At 40.0% G+C, this 21,280-nt stretch overlaps 1 protein-coding gene across 1 annotated transcript in view; it reads right to left on the bottom strand.

Moving 5' to 3' along the window:
* The window catches only part of LOC145996798 (glutamate receptor 2-like), a 79,358-nt gene extending 66,719 nt beyond the window's left edge, over positions 1 to 12,639 (bottom strand). Inside the window, exons 1-2 of the mRNA XM_083133329.1 lie at positions 12,615 to 12,639; positions 53 to 237 (exon numbers count right to left, since the gene is read on the bottom strand). Of these exons, the coding sequence (XP_082989455.1) occupies positions 53 to 237; positions 12,615 to 12,639 (210 nt within the window). The remainder of the gene's footprint in view (positions 1 to 52; positions 238 to 12,614) is intronic.
* Positions 12,640 to 21,280: the final 8,641 nt, after the last annotated feature.

The following is a 21,280-nucleotide window of genomic DNA, read 5'->3' on the forward strand; positions in this document are numbered from 1 at the left end:
CGGATCAGTCATTGCCGAGCATTCATAATGCGCTTCTTCCTGCATGTCTTACCTTCTTGATGAAGCTGTTGGCGTTCTTGTCCCAGGGGAAGCAGACGATGAACATCTTGTAGCGGAAGACCATCCGCTTGATGAAAGTTCCGACGGAGACCTTCATGGAGGAGATGTACCACATCTGCACATCGTGGGAACTCGTCTTCGCCTCCAGCTGCTTCAGGATCTTCGGGTACTCCCAACCTGCGGACAAAAGGGAATGTTAGCGTGGCACCCAGAAGTCATGGGCTCCGAGAGGAAAGTCGAGAGGAGTAGTCGATCTCCCCTCTGGAAGGTGTAAGGGCACAGACAAGGTATTATTATACCTTGTCTGTGGTGAGGGTCAGCTTGGGTTTCAATCCCCCAAGCCAGCCGTTAGGGTGACGTAGCTCACAAAAGTGGTCTTGTTTATCTCAACCACCCCCCAAAAAAAATATTTTGATAGTCAGTAAATGAAATATAGTTCAATTCATTAGTAACTGAGAATAATAAATAAGTAGCAAATAAGTTAGCAAAAAATTCAGTTTAGAATGCAAGAACCATGTCAGAATTTCTTGTATGTGACAATGTAACGCAAGTAATAATGAGTTCTTATAATTCAGACTGAGAGAGAGATTACACAATGTAGACTTTATTTTTCTTGAGAATAGAATAGAATCGCCTTTATTGAGTAAACGTACTTTGGCCTCACGGGCCGCTCTTACAACAAATCCTTGTCAAATACGTACTACAATTGATATTTTACACAACACTTTCTGAAAATCAGTTTCATAGTAGAAAAGTTAAAATATAGAAAAATGATAGACATATGAGTATACTTAGAAATATAAATTGTTAATGTACTGATTACACAGAGTAACATCTAAAACCACAATTACTATAATATTATTACAGAGTGAAAATTATGTTGTAAAACAAGTTTTGTAAATGTAAAACTACACATTTCGGTATATTAACGGTATTAAAAATGAAAATTAAACATAATGTATCGGATATGACTCGTCTGGTATATCGAGTAGTGGCGTTTCTCCAAGGATTATTATAACCTGTACTATTCAATTTTATTGAACCACAACAAAGATTTCTGGCGATACCCATTTCCTGTTCTCTCCTTCTAGAGTATGCGCCAAGACTTGACAATTTGGATGTGTAATGTGTATTATACATATAAACTGTTTGGAACAAAATTATCCTGATGACGGTATTTTGCAGCCTATGAAGCAGGCGCAACGTTCCCGAGTGATTGTAGAATGCTTAGGTACATGTGAAAACACGGATAGACGAAATAAAATACATCCTGTACATAAAAACACAAACGAGGTTTAATAACTTTCAGCATGCGTACAATATCAGGGGGTGCTCGTTGCTATGTGAAGTACGTATGCATTACCAAGGTAACTTAATATATAAGGTAGCGCCATCCGAAAATTGCCGATCATGCACGAACGTGTGACGTCTTATGGGAGGATCGGTTATGCTCGGTGCCCCTTCGGTTATGTTCGTTCGGGGCTTGGTCGAAGCAAACGGCCGCTATAATTTCTATGCGAGGTTCAGAGAGGGAAAGTGTTTTATTACATATGTACTTTGAGGAGGGGGAATTATTAATTATCGAAACTTCTGGATAGTATTGAGGCATTCCTTTAATGATTAGTAACATGACTGATTGATTGAGTTGGTGTTTCAACAAGTCCACTTTATGCACAGAAAGACTAATCGGGACTGGATCTACAGTTTAAAGTGGGATCCGAACTACTATGTCCCTCCACTCGGTATGGAACCCGGGATTCCTTGATTACAAGGCAACGACGCTACCATTGCTATCGCTATCGGGGAGGCACTAGTAGTAACATAATTGAAAACTTGCAAACGTATTGTGAAAATCCATACTTTTCAAACTTTCTGATCGATGTTGTAACGTGCCCGCAGTTACAATATGTTTTTCATTAAACGCACTGTTTTGGTTTTGTCAGCGAAAATTTGATAACTCCTTTTTTTCTGATTGTTGAAATGCTGCATAATCGTTCATTGTCGTGTTATCTTATCTGCTCTGCGCTCCGCCGAGGCTCATTGTTGTCTAAAAAGCTTAGTAAATGCTTTATATCAGCTGTGTTCTTTGACATGTATATTTTCTGGCATTTAGGGTTTTTAACAGTAAGGATTTGGGTAATCTAGTTTATCACAGTATGCAATATGTAAATGGTTGGCCGCGGTGGCTCAGTCGGTAACGCGTCTGACTACCATGCTCAAGGTCCCGGGTTCGATCCCCGGCCGGTTCAAATCCGGGAACTTTTCTAACGGTGGAAGCGGCCCCGGCGCCTACCCAGCGTCGAATAACATGGGTACCTGGGGGAAACCCTGGGGGGTAAAGGCGGTCAGGGGCGTGATGCTGATCACATCACCCCCACTCACGACCGGATCAAGAAAGTGTGGGGTGTTACCGCCACACCCCCTATACGCCTTCATGGCGTGGTGCTATGCACAGGGGAACACTTTACCTTTTTTTTTTTTGCAATATGTAAATATATGAGGTTTGCTACGTGTAAATTTGTGACGTAGTTAGGTACATCAGCGCCACTTGCTTTACCTATATAAGTAGCTCACACGGGCCGAAAAATCAGTCTCTTTATGGCTCCCTGATGTCAACTGGCAGACATCCAGGAAACGGCCTACTTGCCAGAGAAGCCCAGTAGCAGCAACGGAGGACTTGGTTCCCAGGTTCAAAACCCGGGAAGCCCCCGGCCAGGTCCCTCCTCAAAAGATGAAGCCCTTAATGACCCGGTTCCCAGGAGCAATCCTCGGGAAGCCCCCGGCTGGGTCCCCCAAGGTTTCTGGTTCCCAGGTTCAGGCACGTATCCAGGAATTCCTTTCGGGGGGGCTCAACATCATTTTTTAAGGGGTATAGTAAGAACCTCACAATTGTATGTTCAAGACCAGTGGTGGCAATTGGGTTCCAAAAGGGCGGGGGGTGCGGAGGGCGGTGCAAGGAAAGTTTACTTTCTCTTGGCAGACAAGGCTTAACATTAAGAGGCCATAATGTTGAGGCAAGAAAATAAAATATGGGGAGCAACTATCCCTTAAATCGTCGCCACTCTAATGCTGTAATTTTAATCAGAACGTGAAATCGGAACATTTTTTACCACTCGACTCCTCTGTTTCCATGCATTAACATTATGTGCCGGAACCATCTCGGTATGTGTGTTTGTCCATTTCTTCTCATCTGGCATAAAAACATCTATGGTGTCTTTGAGAGATTTTACGAAGTTGTTACACATGCACGGGATGGACAATACACTCGACAACGCGAGATTCAAACTGTGGGTTGCGAACTGGACGCAGACAGTTCTCGAGTATTTCTCTCTGATTCGAGCCTGAACACCACTAACTTGTCTTGTCCTCCTATGTTTGCAGCTCGTATAAAAGCCAAAATCCACCAAATTGTTCAGATTCAGGCCTTAGCACTCACAAGTGTTCAAAAATGCCTGTCACAGCTTCCGCTGTCTTGTCATATATCGGCACGAAACAAAGGAAGTCTACTCGAATACAGGTGGATCACGAGACAATTAATGCACAGTGAAAACCCTTCCGTTCCCAACACATCTAATGTTTCGTCTCCCAGTATGATCAAATGCTTACTCATTTATCTCCAGTGACGTGCCCAAGGGAGGGTTGTTGAGGTCATAACCCCATTTGACCCAGTATTCCTTTTTTTAAAAAAAAAAAAAAAAAGAGGAACGTCAAAGATAGGAAAAAAATGGCAAAATCAGGACTGACCACCAAAATTAGTATGCGTAACCCCTCTCCTTTCCGAAAATCCTGGGCACGCCTCTCTTTATCTCGGACACAACTCACCAGAAGTTTTTATCAATCCGTATTGGAGATTGAAGTAAGATGCGTTCTTCCTGCAGGTTTGGATATGATCCTTTAGGGTGCTGTCGTCTGCCTGCCTTCACGCCTAACCTTAACAAGGCCCTAATTTTCCATTCTTGTGACTTGGATTTTCAAGACTTAGGAAGGTTTCAGACTGAAGGGACACGCAATACATGTCAATTGGAATGGGCCAATCAACAGCAACGTTTCACACCGTAGCGACACAAAAGGCCTTATAAACCTAATTTCGACTTGTGGAATCCTCAGGCGACACGGTGTGAAATCTCCCTTATTAGGCCACTGTCATTGTCATCTCGAAGTAGTAGCTCTTGTTGACCACAGAAAAAAATTCTCCTCAACTGGTGGGAATGCTCCTCAGTTTTCTTCTCTCTCCTATATTGTCTGTGCTTGTTCACTATACAGGCAACACCTTACGATTTGATATACACAGGACATGTACTATGTAGACATTTTAACGAAAAATCGGTTGAAGTCAAGGATTGCTAGGTGGCTCAGTCCTGGTAGAGCCTGCAATTTCCGCCTAAAATGTCTACATATGCAACACCTTCCTTTCTCTTCTCGACATTCATAAAATTTTCGGCTGTCTCTTTATGGTAGTTAAGTGTTTGAATGTGTTTCGAACCCAGTAGTCTTAAACAAAAGTTGTTTTTTTTTTACCATGAAATTCTCGGACTGCATATACGAAATTTAGTTCTGGCAAAACTAAATCATCACTCAAAACTTTGATTTTCAGTTGATCTATGCAGCTTATTTCTGTTTTAATAAAGCACTCCAATATCCGGTACTGCTGAAATATTCACTTTAGAGAGAGAGAGGCCTTGATCTCTTCGGCCCTCGAACCGAGCTAGCACTACTCTGAGGCCCCGGAAGTTCTGCTGTCGTCAATGTCTTCATTTTCGAATCACTATATATCTTATAAAGCAACCAGAGGACGCTGACTGATCTGATCACCAGTCGATTGTATGAATTGTCTTACCTCTGAAATCTCATTAACCGATTCTTTGTACAGATCAACCGAAAAATTGAATCCGCGTATTTATATCCTTGTTATATTCTAGAACGTTCCACAGATAAAACGATTCGTTAATATTGCCAGTAGTTGATTCTTTCTCTCATTCAAGAACGTACCCTCTCACGCCTTCCAGAGATTAGAAATTACAACGAATCGCCCTACGTGTGGCGCTACCTTTGTTGTGCAGCTTCTAAATGCTGACAAGTCTCTGCATAGTGCTCAAGTGCGCTGAGACAACACCGAAAGCGTAAGAAAAGTTTACGTGCAATATTCAACAACAGGGTTATAGAACATTCTCCGTCTTGCCTCGATAATTTTCTATCTCCTTAAATCATCGTCACATTATTAAAAAAGCCAAAAACCTAATTTTATCTAGTGTAAACAGAAAAAAATCCTGAAGGGGGCTCGAGCCTCCTGATTCCCACCTTGGATACGTGCTATTGACAATAATAAGGTTATAGAACACTCTCCGTCTTGTCTCGATAATTATTTCTCTCAGTTTTATAAATTTATTATCTTTACATTATTCAAGACGCCAAAAATCTAATTTTATCTAGTGTAAATTGAAAAAAATTCCTGAGAGGGGGCTCGAGCCACTTCATCCCCACCTTGGATACGTGCTATTAACTATAACAGGGGTATAAACATGCTTCGTCTTGCCTCGATAATTATTTCTCTCCTTACATTATTTTCACATTATTCAAGAAGCCAAAAACCTAATTTTATCTAACGTAAACTGAAAAATTTCCTGGGGAGAGGGTCGAGCCCCCTGTGCCCCATCTTGGATACGTGCTATTATAAATAACATGGTTACGGAACATTCTCGGTCTTGCCTCGATAATTATTTATTTCCTTAAATTATTGTCACATTATTTTATTTCATACCACAACAAACCAAAAACCTCATTTTATCTAGTGTAAACCTAAAGCTTTCGGGGGGGGGGCTCGAGCCTCCTGAGCCCCCCCTCTGGATACGTGCCTGCCCAGGTTCAAACCCCGGGTGGTCCCCGACCAGAGACCTGTAATAGATGTGGCCCAGTAAAGTTCCGGTTCCCAGGTTCAATACCAGGGTAGTCCCCGGCCGGTTCTTTTCTTTCCTCCCCTCTTTTTGCTTTGTATTTTGTGATGGAACCGACTCCCAGGTTCAATCCCCGGGAAGTCCCCTGGTCGGTTTCCTTTCCCCTCCGTTTTTCCTTTCCTTAAATAAGCATATGTTCGGAAGGTAAGAGAGGGGGAAAAGGTTCATTTTTAATTTAACCTAGTTTTATTTATTAGTTCAGGAACCGACTCCCAGGTTCAAACCCCGGGAAGTCCCCGGTCGGTTTCTTTCCTTTCCCTTTTTAGCTTTTAAGCATATGCACATGAAAGAGAGAAGGAAGTTTTGACATTCTATTAACCGGCAAACGTTTCAAGCAAGTCTGGAAACCTAACTGAAATAAATATGTTAAAATTTAATATGAGATTGGCTCATCTAGGTGGCTAACTGAGATAAAAAGGTTTATTTAGGATCTAACCCATTAAAAATTGTTATAGAAAGATGTATATTGTTGTCACCGGGTTAGTGAAGAGCCCGGATATCACTGAAAGGTAGAAAATCCCTTTTGTATTATTTTGTTAAATTTCGAAGAATTTGTGTTAAATAAGTAATAAATATCTCTTATCTCTTATAATTTCCTTTTCTCACTTTGTAACGGGTCACCCTCATCCTGGTCACCTAGTTGGTCCTATACACACATACCGCAAGCCCTGCGTTATTTTAGAATCTTGTGTTCTCCGGCTGATTAAGCTAGTAATCATGGGTAAACTTTGCAATACCGCCCACTTTGTGAAAGTGTTAGAGTGATGTAAACGACTCTGCGCAGCCAGTGAATATCCATAACGTGTGCTAACATAACTGTTTGTTGGTTACCAGTTATTATGGCGTCCATGTCGGTGGGTCGGGTTTTGTTGTTGTACACTTGACTGACCGTTGCAAAGTGTTACAAAGATATTTGCGCATGTTCTCATTTACCATGTCTTTATTATATAATCATAGTATACTATAATTTTAACATGCTAAAGAAGAATTCCATGAATGAAAGAGTTAAAAAGCATTTATTTTCTTTATTTGTTTCACTCCGCTTTTCTGCCACTTTGGGCTAATCGCGAAGACAAGATAGTAAAATGTCACGTAATTGCCTTCTAACGACAGTAAAGGAAATTACACTTCTTGAATAAAATGTATATTCCGGTTTTATAACATTATGTACACGATATTGAGCATTGTATGAAATAAATATAATGCCCATTAATGAAGTTTTACTACTGCGTTCAATTTAATATTTCACAAATATAATGTGGATGATTTTGTACCTTTCTACTTATTGTAAACAATGGATAACATACTCTCCTTTCGTGGAAAATTTTCTTCAAAACAGTAAGCTCTTTGTGGTGTAGTTGACGAACTATATACTTGTGCCACGAGCTCGGCATATAGAATAGTTTTTCCTGGTTATAGACGACTAAAATGTATTTGGAAATGTAATAGGAAAATCCAAGACAAAGACCAAAAATGAAATTTTACTATTTAACGATTCATACCCTTGTACAGTCCTTCATTGTGATTTCTTGTAACTTATTTGCTATATTTTCATTTATGCTTCAGATATATTATCTTAACCTGTTCTAAATGTCACATGTACAAGGGAGAAATATAATTATCAACATTATTAACCTAATGTCAGTAAACATCAAGTTAAATCTAATTAATGATTATCAATTAAATGGACAGAGTTAATAGAAAAACTATTCTCTGAAGAATTAATTATGTCCTTTGAATTTGTAATTTGGCCCAAGTTTAGATTGCAGGGTGATAATCTCTTCATTACACACAAAATCGCATGACAAGATTTCGGTACATGTGTACTATATGACTGTATGTATGCCAGAAGTACCGTAGATTGCCGTTGTCATGTTAGGGACTTCATGAAATGTCTACATCTCACGCCCTATCCTCAAAGGCATTATTACTGTTTGATTTTTACCATTACCTGGCTTGTCCACCGCAAAGGAATATAAATTATATGGAATTGAAAACAAAAAAATGCAGTAATAGTGGCAGCATTCTGCTGACTATACGTGAGCTTACCGTGTTGTCCTTTGCATCTTGCTTTGGCTTTGCTTAATATTATCAATGAACTAAATTTTCTGTGTATTCGTAAATCCTTCCTGTACGCTTGAATTAGTAGGTTAGGTGAATTAGGTTTGGTGTTCTTAGCATCCAGTTTCGAGTAGGTTCGGCTAGTAAAGGGTGTTGCATTCGTATTTGTACACTTTCGCTCTTCGCTTGCACGTACACGTATTATAGCTTTTAATACGAAAAACGATTTCACACAACTGTAACTTATCAGCACGGTAACTTGTACAACCTCACTTCGATATCGAAAATTAACATTTTATGGAAATTACAAACTGGACTTGCGTTTTCAAGGTTTGGGGTTTTATTTACAACACAAATTTTGTAGCACGAAATGCCGTTCTTACACTCTAAAATTTCCGAAAATATGGATCTCAGAGACCCGAACATAATTAATACGAAATTAAATAAAACAAACTTTTAAACACATTATTAGTGTAATGTGATTTACAATTAGAGAGTTCACACCTATTTCTTAACGTAGAAGTCCAGGTAAAGGTATACCAACTGTATTTCTCAAATAAACGTAACATTTTTTTGAAAAGGCTCGAAGAGTCAACGCTTTGCTTATATCATCTTTAGTTCATAGAAATTTCATTTTACCGTGTACTAAGTATTGTATTTGAGTGTCACTGAACACTTTCCCCAAGATATTCGTGAGTTTTCTTGTTACATTGTCGGTTAGGTTATGTTGAAGATTTTGAACTTGTTTAGTTTTTTTGCTTCAAGCAAGTGCAAGAGCTTGTTCCTTTAATCTTTAACTTATTAATTTCTTTATGTAAACGTGTGTTGTTCTTCTGTAAGCAATGAATAGTGTTTTCCAACAACGAAACATTGCTAGCAGTTTCTGTACCTACGTCTATTTTTCTTTTTTTCGGCGACATAGTATTTAGCTTATTTAAGGAACGTTTCCTTATTTCACACCTTTCGTAGCGTACATCTCCACAGTCTTTATCAGCACATCCTAAAAATGATTCATGTTTTGAAGAGGAAGGTTCAGGAGAATTTGCTACACCACATTCTCTACTATTTTGCACTGAAGTAATATGGTGTAATTTTAGTGATGGCACTGCACTTGGCTTCAGTACTTTCTTTGTTGGCAAACACAGAAGTTCTGCTCTTAGATCTCGCACATAGTCTTCTTTACAAAAATGGGCACTGCACACTCTCGCATTTTTAATATTAATATTATGTTCTCGATCACAAGCACGAATCCACTGTTTACTTACACGATTATCAGCTGGAAATCTATGATATTTTATATCACTTCCTTTAGTTTTTTTGTTATAATTCTCACAGCTTGTTACTGCACAATTAGGCATGATTATAGGTGGAATGAACAAAACAATCTAATTTCAAGAGAAATAATACAATAAAAATATATCGAATGCGACAAAATCAATAACCTCCTTGTTCCGATTTTTGCGACGTGTTAGTAGCTAAATGTACCCCGCACCAAACTTACTGCACATAGCAACGAGCACCGTCAAACCCGATCCTCCCAGATGACGTAATGCATACGTACTTCACATAGCAACGAGCACCCCCTGTGCATTACGTCATCTGGGAGGATCGGGTTTGACGGTGCTCGTTGCTATGTGCAGTAAGTTTGGTGCGGGGTACATTTAGCTACTAACACGTCGCAAAAATCGGAACAAGGAGGTTATTGATTTTGTCGCATTCGATATATTTTTATTGTATTATTTCTCTTGAAATTAGATTGTTTTGTTCATTCCACCTATAATCATGCCTAATTGTGCAGTAACAAGCTGTGAGAATTATAACAAAAAAACTAAAGGAAGTGATATAAAATATCATAGATTTCCAGCTGATAATCGTGTAAGTAAACAGTGGATTCGTGCTTGTGATCGAGAACATAATATTAATATTAAAAATGCGAGAGTGTGCAGTGCCCATTTTTGTAAAGAAGACTATGTGCGAGATCTAAGAGCAGAACTTCTGTGTTTGCCAACAAAGAAAGTACTGAAGCCAAGTGCAGTGCCATCACTAAAATTACACCATATTACTTCAGTGCAAAATAGTAGAGAATGTGGTGTAGCAAATTCTCCTGAACCTTCCTCTTCAAAACATGAATCATTTTTAGGATGTGCTGATAAAGACTGTGGAGATGTACGCTACGAAAGGTGTGAAATAAGGAAACGTTCCTTAAATAAGCTAAATACTATGTCGCCGAAAAAAAGAAAAATAGACGTAGGTACAGAAACTGCCAGCAATGTTTCGTTGTTGGAAAACACTATTCATCGCTTACAGAAGAACAACACACGTTTACATAAAGAAATTAATAAGTTAAAGATTAAGAACAAGCTCTTGCAACTTGCTTTAATCAAAAAACTAAACAAGTTCAAAATCTTCAACATAACTTAACCGACAATGTAACAAGAAAACTCACGAATATCTTGGGGAAAGTGTTCAGTGACACTCAAGTACAATACTTAGTACACGGTAAAAGATGATATAAGCAAAGCGTTGACTCTTCGAGCCGTTTCAAAAAAATGTTACGTTTATTTGAGAAATACAGTTGGTATACCTTTACCTGGACTTTCTACGTTAAGAAGATGGGTGTCGAATTCATTTCGTTGCCGGCCAGGTATATTAGGTGATGTTTTGCAAGTGATGAAATATGTGTGAACCCTCTCTAATTATAAATCACATTACACTAATAATGTTCGGGTCTCTGAGTTCCATATTTTCGGAAATTTTACGTACAGGAGGATGAGGAAGTAGAGTGGAAGATTGGCATTTCGTGCTACAAAATTTGTGTTGTAAATAAAACCCCAAACCTTGAAAACGCAAGTCCAGTTTGTAATTTCCATAAAATGTTAATTTTCGATATCGAAGTGAGGTTGTACAAGTTACCGTGCTGATAAGTTACAGTTGTGTGAAATCGTTTTTCGTATTAAAAGCTATAATACGTGTACGTGCAAGCGAAGAGCGAAAGTGTACAAATACGAATGCAACGCCCTTAACTAGCCGAACCTACTCGAAACTGGATGCTAAGAATACCAAACCTAATTCACCTAACCTACTAATTCAAGCGTACAGGAAGGGATTTACGAACACACAGAAAATTTAGCTCATTGATAATATTAAGCAAAGCCAAAGCAAGATGCAAAGGACAACACGGTAAGCTCACGTATAGTCAGCAGAATGTTGCCACTATTATTGCATTTTTTTTTTCAATTCCATATAATTTATATTCCTTTGCGGTGGACAAGCCAGGTAATGGTAAAAATCAAACAGTAATAATGCCTTTGAGGATAGGGCGTGAGATGTAGACATTTCATGAAATGAAATCTTGTCATGCGATTTTGTGTGTAATGAAGAGGTTATCACCCTGCAATCTAAACTTGGGCCAAAATACAAATTCAAAGGACATAATTAATTCTTCAGAGAATAGTTTTTCTATTAACTCTGTCCATTTAATTGATAATCATTAATTAGATTTAACTTGATGTTCACTGACATTAGGTTAATAATGTTGATAATTATATTTCTCCCTTGTACATGTGACATTTAGAACAGGTTAAGATAATATATCTGAAGCATAAATGAAAATATAGCAAATAAGTTACAAGAAATCACAATGAAGGACTGTACAAGGGTATGAATCGTTAAATAGTAAAATTTCATTTTTGGACTTTGTCTTGGATTTTCCTATTACATTTCCAAATACATTTTAGTCGTCTATAACCAGGAAAAACTATTCTATATGCCGAGCTCGTGGCACAAGTATATAGTTCGTCAACTACACCACAAAGAGCTTACTGTTTTAAAGAAAATTTTCCACGAAAGGAGAGTATGACATCCATTGTTTACAATGAGTAGAAAGGTACAAAATCATCCATATTATATTTGTGAAATATTAAATTGAACGAAGTAGTAAAACTTCATTAATGGGCATTATATTTATTTCATACAATGCTCAATATTGTGTACATAATGTTATAAAACCGGAATATACATTTTATTCAAGAAGTGTAATTTCCTTTACTGTCGTTAGAAGGCAATTACGTGACATTTTACTATCTTGTCTTCGCGATTAGCCCAAAGTGGTAGAAGAGCGGAGTGAAACAAATAAACAAAATAGGGAAAGTGGGGCACTTTGCAACATGGGCACGTTGCAACAGTGCTTTTTTCTGTTATGTAGGATGGCTCTACTGCGTTGCGCTTACTGTCGTTCCAACAGACGTTGGTAGTTGTCTGTGATGAACCGTTCGTTACACCAGTTTTTCAGATGTTGTCAGAGTGGAGGAAGAAAGAAGAATTTTGAGGACGGTGAGTAATTTTTAAGAATCTCTTACAATTTTTAATACGCAATTCCTATAAATGACCACAGCATGCGACATGTTGTCAATTGAAAGCATGTTTATTGAAGGTGTGGAAAGTGATATTGCTTTTTATGTTATGCAATTTTTGTGGAGGCAAGAATAGCTTTCGTAATCAAACATGTCGGTGAGGCAAGTTGCAACAGATGTTGCAACTAACCCCACAATGTTGCAAACTGCCCCATGACAGACCAGCGCTTGAATAAGATATTGAATGTAATTGTTCACTGTCCCGAATGTGATAAATCGAAATACGGTTTATTGTTTACTAATTTTACAATCTTTTCTAGTAAAAGAAAAATGTGATCGCATATATTTAGTCCTATATTCAGTAACCAACATACATTTTCAATTTTCACTTATTTATTCTTATACAAAATTACACGCACGTCAGTACGGCAAGAAAACACTATATTTCACTAAGTAGTGCTAGATAAATTGTGAATGAATTTTTGTTTATAATCATGTGCCTGTAATTTCTACTAGCAGCACGAAACATTAATATTGTTATGCTTTCTGATATGGTATCTTTCGTCTTGCAGATTTATTTTTAAAAGATTGTTCCTTCTTATGTTCCCGCCGAAACTATTGTTGTCGAATTGCTGTATAATTGTTGCCGTATTATTATTATTATTATTTATATTGTTTCAGGTAGCCTGCAAGATGAGGAACTACAAGAGGAAGACCCAAAAGGGGACTACACCGCCTGATGTGATGGATAGAGCAGCAAATTTATTCCTGGAACACGAAGATGACAAAAATGTCAGCTTAAGACAAGTGGCTGCAGAGTTCAACATTCATTATTCAACCCTCTCAAGATACATACAAAAGAAGAAATTACAAGAAAGTGGTCCTCGTGAGGGACAGAACATAAGTTGTGGTTATGCGAAACCGTGGAAAGTGTTTTCAGAGGAAGAAGAGAATATCTTCAAAATGTACTTGCAGCGTTCCAGTGAGATTATGTTTGGACTAACACCACAGGAAGTGCGAAAATTGGCTCATCTCTGTGCAGTTAAGTTTGATATAAGTGCTCCTTCATCGTGGTTTGTAAACGGAATGGCTGGTATTGAATGGTTCAGGGGATTCCTACAGAGAAACAAAGATCTTTCGGTGCGCTTTCCTGGATCAACTTCTTTAGCACGAATGTCCAGTTTCAACAAAGAAAATGTGCGCATGTTTTTTGACAAAGTTTCCGAAGTTCTGTCCAGAAACATTTATTCATCCTCAAGAATTTGGAACATGGATGAAACTGGTGTCACAACTGTCATGAAACCAAATAAGGTTGTAGCTCGAAAAGGAACAAAACAGGTTGGCATAGTGAGCAGTGCAGAAAGAGGTGAACTTGTGACAGTTGCAGTGGCAGTTAGTGCTCAAGGGACTTTTATACCTCCAATGCTAATATTTCCACGTAAGAACTTTCGGGACCATTTCATTCGAGATGGCCCAACAGACTGCATTGGAGCAGCTACTGGTTCAGGTTGGATGATTGAGGAAACGTTTGTCCAATTCATTCGACACTTCATTTCTCAGGTGAATCCTAACGAAAACTCCCCTGTGCTTCTTTTCATCGATAATCACTCTTCCCATCTCAGCTGTGAAGCTTTAGATGAATGCAAAAATAATAATATTACCCTTTTGTCATTTCCTCCACACTGTTCGCATCGACTACAACCGTTAGATGTCAGTGTTTTTGGTCCATTTAAGAACGTGTGTGCCCGAGCAATTGCTTCTTGGCATAAGAATCATCCAGGAAAAACTCTTACAATCTACGACATACCATAGATAGTTAAAACATCATTTTTGAATACAGTAACCCCTACCAACATAACATCAGGTTTTGTTCAAACAGGAATATTTCCCTTCGATTCTGAGGTATTCCAAGAAAGCGACTTTGCGTCGTGTTTCGTTTCAGATCGACCAAATCCAGCAGGACAGGTAGATAGTAGGCCTCCCTTATCTGATAGTGATGACATAGTCCAAACTGCCAGGTGCGATGCACTGCCAACTAAATCATCTTCAGGTGATGTTCAAAATGAACATTTGCTTTCGCAAATTGAAATGCCGGGTCCAAGTGGCACACAAATGTCTTCAGTAGTGAGTAGACCTAAAGTTTCCTTCTCTCCTGAAAATGTTCGTCCATACCCAAAGGCTGAACCCAGGAAAACAACGAATCGTAAACGTAAACGAAGTGCCATTCTAACAGACACACCTGAAAAAAAGGCTTTGGAAGATGCAAAAAAGAGTAGTGCAAAGGAAAAGGGCAAGAAGAAAATTATGTGCAAGAAAACATTATTCCAAAGTTCTTGCAAAGAATATCACTGTTTAGTGTGTGGAGAATCCTACAAAGAAGAAGAAGACTGGGTGCAGTGCAAGCAATGCAAAATGTGGTCCCATTGGCTGTGCGCTGAGAGAAATCCTTATTATGTGTGCATTGATTGCAAATAGTGTCATTCAGACAACGCATAATCCCTGTTGCAACGTACCCCAAACACTGTTGCAACTTACCCCATGCATGGGTCACATAGCAACACTCGGACCTGCTTTAAATTAACAGACTTTTCTCACTTGAGGTTCAAAATTAAAATTTCATATTTGTTTCTTAAGTAGCCAAAAGATGTACCATTTCATAGCATATTTGTAACTTGTTCCAACTATAACAGTTTTTGAATTAAAAAAATTAAACTGAAAAGTGTTGCAAAGTCCCCCACCTTCCCCTACATCTATGAAACGATCATTTCCTTTTTAACTCTTTCATTCATGGAATTCTTCTTTAGCATGTTAAAATTATAGTATACTATGATTACAGAATGAAGACATGGTAAATAAGAACATGCGCAACTATCTTTGTAACACATCGATCAGAAAGTTTGAAAAGTATGGATTTTCACAATACGTTTGCGAGTTTTCAATTATGTTACTACTAGTGCCTCCCCGATGGCGCAATGGTATCGTCGTTGCCTTGTAATCAAGGAATCCCGGGTTCCATACCGAGTGGAGGGACATAGTAGTTCGGATCCCACTTTAAACTGTAGATCCAGTCCCGATTAGCCTTTCTGTGCATAAAGTGGACTTGTTGAAACACCAACTCAATCAATCAGTCATGTTACTAATCTTTAAAGGAATGCCTCAATACTATCCAGAAGTTTCGATAATTAATAATTCCCCCTCCTCAAAGTACATATGTAATAAAACACTTTCCCTCTCTGAACCTCGCATAGAAATTATAGCGGCCGTTTGCTTCGACCAAGCCCCGAACGAACATAACCGAAGGGGCACCGAGCATAACCGATCCTCCCATAAGACGTCACACGTTCGTGCATGATCGGCAATTTTCGGATGGCGCTACCTTATATATTAAGTTACCTTGGTACAACATGGCGCCCGAGGAAACTGAGGCCGTGTCCGGATTGGCAAGCGCTCCGTCCCGTTCTCTCCCGTTGCTCTAACGTGCCGTCGAAGTCACGTCCAAGTCGTCCGAATCTACATGTCCCCTTGTAGTACGGTTGTCACTTTTCCCGTCAGGTGTCAGCCCGAACTTCACCCACCACACTCTGGGGCGCAGGCGCATCGCACGGAAGCAGAAGGCAGACGCCAAACAAAGATGACAATGATTTCCACCTATATACTACTCATTTTAAAAATGTAACACACTATTTCATCATTTACAATTTTTCTACATTCAGTATTATCGATAAAATGTTAAAGTATAACTGAGTTTTACATCTTCTAATCAGTAAATGTTGTCTGTCCATAGTGAAAGTTAGAATATGGCTGCCAAGCGCAGAGTCACAGCGAGTTCAAGCGTGCATCTGTCGCGCCTCCCTGCTCTCCCCTCCGACTCCACGTCTGCCGCGAATTCGGACAACGGAGGTTGGCTGAGTCCCCGGATGGAACGGTGCTCTCGGTGGCATCTGCTGCCGATTCGGACGCGGCCTGAAATTCTATCATAATCAACAACAGACTATCGAACATATTTGTTCTTCTTCTTCGTAGTTACATGATTATGCATACTATAATGTTCAATCACAACATTCCTCCAAGCAGCTCAAAAAAGATCAATGAAGGTGAGAATAACATTCGTGACCTGAATAAGAAAAATTAAGGGCACTATAACATTAGTGACCTGAACAAGAAAGACATACAAAATACTCCTAAACCAGGAATCATTAGGTAACCCTGTAACCATATCTTTCAGGTGGATGTCGAATTCTTGTCGATCTCCTTGGTTGAGGGGTTGAAATCCTTGATGATCCGGCTGGAAGAGAACTAGTTCGGGTGGCTTGAGTCTCGCTTTCATCTTCCATCTGGGGTGTTGTCATCTATCCGTCGGCTAATGTGTCTGTTCTTGGTACCATACGCCGCCGAAGCCATCTAGGGTGTACTACCCTCGTAGTACCTTCCTCTAATAGGACCTTGAATAGGATACTTCCTGCTACCGGACGTATTATTACACCTGGAACATGATTTGGAGTTCCGTGCCTTGGTGACTGTACCCACACTGCGTCATTCTTTTGATACCTCTTCTCTGAAAAGGATTGTTTATCTTCTCGTTGTCTCTCACGATTCTTGAAAGGATATGAGTTTACATCCCTTTGGGACTTGGCTAAGGTGTCATCTTCTTACCAGAAACGTGGTCTGTACCGCAACACAGAGACAGAGGGTGTCACCAAGACACGTGTTGTGCAGCATAGCAAGAAGGTTGGCTATTCCTGTATCTAATTCCAAAGCACTCATGTTTGGTTTGTCGTGTAGGAGTTTACTTAAACTAGTCTTCACTGTCCGCACGTATCTCTCTGCAAGACCATTACTGGGACTATAGTATGGTGGAGATGTGACATGAGAAATGCCGTACTTCTGGCAGAACTGTTGGGATTCTAGTGACGTGAAAGTCGGATCGTTATCGGAGACTATAGTTTTAGGTACGGCTAGGTGCGCACATGACTGTAAAATCCAACGCACAGTCTCCTTTGTATCTAGGGTGTGGACTGACCACACGTCTGTCCACTTGCTGTATGTATCAACAACGATAAGGAACTTGCCTCCTGCGAGAAAGAAATGATCAAAGTGCCATCTTTTCGAGACTGGAGAAGCAGGAGGCCACGTAGATGACGGTCCACTTCGAACCTTCGGTGCATTTGCTCCGCACGTGGAACAACGTGCAATGAATTCCGAAATACAGGGTCTGTATTTTAAGTAATGAGAATAAATCCAGAAAACAAAATTTATTACAGATATCGCTACAAACCATTAGTAGTCTTCAAAGTATGCCCCTTGAGCGTCAACACACTTCTGCAGGCGAGTTTTCCACGCGTCGTACGCTCCCTGAAAGTCAGCAACTGGGACAGCCTTCACAGCACGCGTGCAAGCTGCTTTGACCGCATCCAGGGTTCCCTGGTGGTGTGCTTTGAGGGCTGTTTTCACTCTGGGAAAGAGGAAAAATCTGCAGGGGCAAGGTCTGGGCTGTAGGGAGGCTGAGGAATCGTTGTGATGCCAGATTTCATCAGGAACTCTCTAACCACGAAGCACGAGTGACATGGCACATTGTCATGATGGAGCTTCCAATCGGCGGCAATTTCTGGTCGCACTCGGTTGACCCGTCTCTTCAACCTTTTTAGCGCCCCTACGTAGAAGGAGCCATTGACTGTCTGTCCTGCAGGCACAAATTCCGCGTGGACCACACCTTTCTTGTCAAAAAACACAATCAGCAATGCTTTGATTCTGGACTTGGTCGAGGAGACTGCGGAGTATGCCATGCGGTGCTCTGCCGTTTTGTGTCGGGATCGTACTCGAAGATCCAACTTTCATCTCCGGTAATGACATTGTCAAAAAACTACGGGTTGTCTTCAATGCGTTCCAAAAGATCTTGCGACACGACCGCGCGGTTGTGCAATTGGCCGTTCGTCAAAACTTTCGGGACGAGCTTGGCGCAAATTTTTCTCATCCCAAGATCCTCGGTGATGATTTTGTGAACAACCATTTTATCGAGTCCTGACACGCCTGTCCACGTTCAGCAAATTTCGCACACGTTGTTCTTTGTCTCTGGTTCTTGAGGTTGACGGGCGCCCTGCGTGGGGTTCGACCTCCACGCTCTCCCGGCCTTCTTTGAACATTTTGTGCCACCGAAACACTTGCGCTTGTGATAAACTGTCACTGCCGTACGCTTGCCGAATCATTTCCATCATTGCTGCACCAGATTTTCCAAGCTGCACACAAAATTTGATCGCGTACCGCTGTTCCATGCTTTGATGCATTTTGGTCTTGCACACACTACTTTGCAGACGTCCACGCCACGCGTGATCATGCCACAATGGACGCCAGCAGGCAACTGTCGCTTGGAGCGCTTTCAAGGTCATACCCCCCACTACCGACTCCAACCGGTCCAAGCATGCTCTGACGTCTAGTCGCGCCAGAAAAAAATATTCTCATTACTTAAAATACAGACCCTGTATGTGCTGAAATCTTCGGCCACCAAAATCTAGAGTCACACAATTCTTTCATCCGGTTGATCCCTATATGACAATCATGTAGGCAATGGAGTACCTTATTCTGAAGCTCATATGGGATAATGAATCTGCCCATTCATAATAAACATCCCTGTTCAAATGTGATTTGTTTCCTCTTCCCAAATAAGGAGACAGACTACTCTGCGTCTGTTCTGCGTTCAATCTCTCTGACCATCCAGTAGTAACAAACACAATTACAGTAGATATTAACGCATCTTGTTTAGTGTTTTTAGATATCATATCCACAGATACTGGAGTAGCAGAATCGGCGATTGTGCCATAGAAGGAATGGTATTCTTCATCTAGTGACACCGACGTTTCACCTTGCATAGGTAATCAGCTCAACATATCGGCTACTTGTGCTTTATTGCATTTGAGAATAATCTCACCTGACGTTCTAGCATTTCAAGCTGTAAAGCTAATTCCTGGCATTTCGCAAAAGTTAAATCACTTTCCAATAATAATCTTTTGCGCGTCGTATAAGACTGCAATACTACGATAACTGTTTCTACAAGGGCTTCCTCAAGGTATTGATTATACATGCATTTTGAAGCTTGCTGTTTCTACCTAACTATGAACTGAGAAACCGATTCTCCTTGTACTTGAATGCATTTTCTGAATTTAAACCTCTCTGTGAAGTTGTTCACTTTAGGCCTGTAATGCCGTAGTATTTTATCTTTAATTGTCTTGTACGACAACTGAAAAATATCTTCGGGCGCAGTAACATTACGTAAAACTTCAAAAGCTTCTCTACCCATAACTGCAAGAAGACCAGGAACCCTCCTCTCTTCAGAAACATTTTGAACTGCGCACAGTTGCTCGAACCTTAAGACATAACTGTCAACGTCTTCAGTTTCCTCGTGAAACTCACTAAAAGGAATATTAAGTGCCATTGTGTAAATTACTAATGGCACGGTCATGGATCCAAGTATCGAAGTAAATGTTCAGCCCCCGAATGCTGTCCATCAAACTTGTGACCAAGAAATCTACAGAACCTATGTACTTACGTACGGTTGTTCCGACCAAATGTACACATTCTGGTAGAATGAGAGATGTACAATCTCTATGTAAACAAGTTCAGTTCTGAATATTCATATACATACTATAATGCTCAATCAGTAATGTGAAGATTTTTATTAATTGTGGACTTGAAAGTTAGTTGTTATTAGAAGTGAAAGGTTCAGGATTCGATAAATACATACGTGACAGGTTCTGAACGAGAAAAAGCGTAAAAAAAAGTGTGACTATCGAGTGCTCCGATTGTGTTGTGACAGACATAATTCTAGTTGTTTCAAAACGATACCTGGAAGCAATTAGATCGTCCCAACATGGAAGAAAGTAGTAATGAAATTAACGCAGCAAATGCTATGTTGGCTTTGGCTGACGTAGCGGAAAACCAGAATGACTGGCCAGATAAAAATGCTCGAGAAGAAGTTGAGATGATGTATCACAAAAGCAAACGTGTTCCTAAAAGGCAAAGAGAGGAAAATAATGAAGTAGGCCAGGAAAAAGTAGTTAAATCACCTACATCTGCTATACTTAACTTTACTAATTCTAGGGATCATTCGGGTCCATATATTGTTTTATTGGAAGGAGTGGATAAGAATATTGGCAAACTAAATGGGGAAGTTTGGGCAATTTCTTTTGTAAAAACGAAATCCCAGTCGATCTAGTAGACCAATGTGGACGAAACCGTGTGAGAGTCACATTTGCTAGTGCAAAAGCAGCCAACACTTTCGTTTAAGACCGAACACTACACACACAACTGGCCGTACTGGCCCGCGCACCCCAATCGCTAATTCAAAGAGAGGGTTTGATTTTTGGCGTGGCCTAGACTTAACAGAAACAGATATTCTGGAAGGAATTGATGCTGGCCCCATACAGGCAATAAGTGCCATACGACAACAAAAGAAAATTTGGAATTCTGATGCAAATTTCACACTCAGAGATTTAACTGTAGTGTGTATCACTTTTCGCGGAAACAGACTTCCAGAAAAGTTTATAATAAATCACGAAATCAAGGAAGTACAACCTCGTATTAGACCTGTCTTGCAGTGCAAATGCTGTTACAGACTGTTTCATGGTGCAAATCAGTGCAAATCGAAAACAAATTGCCCACAATGTGGATCTCCAAAGCATGGGGAATCTTGCAACAAACCACCCCAATGCATAAATTGCAAAGAACAACACAATGCTCTAGATAAGAATTGTCCAGCTATGAGGGAAGCTAATGTCATACATACTCGTATGGCAGTAGAACATATTTCTTACTTTGAGGCTAGCCACAAAATACGGGGTGCGTATGTAGCCCTTCTCACAAAGG

The sequence above is a fragment of the Lepisma saccharinum genome, chromosome 13 (genome assembly GCF_977018435.1).
Source record: "Lepisma saccharinum chromosome 13, izLepSacc3.1, whole genome shotgun sequence".
Lineage (NCBI taxonomy): Eukaryota > Metazoa > Arthropoda > Insecta > Zygentoma > Lepismatidae > Lepisma > Lepisma saccharinum.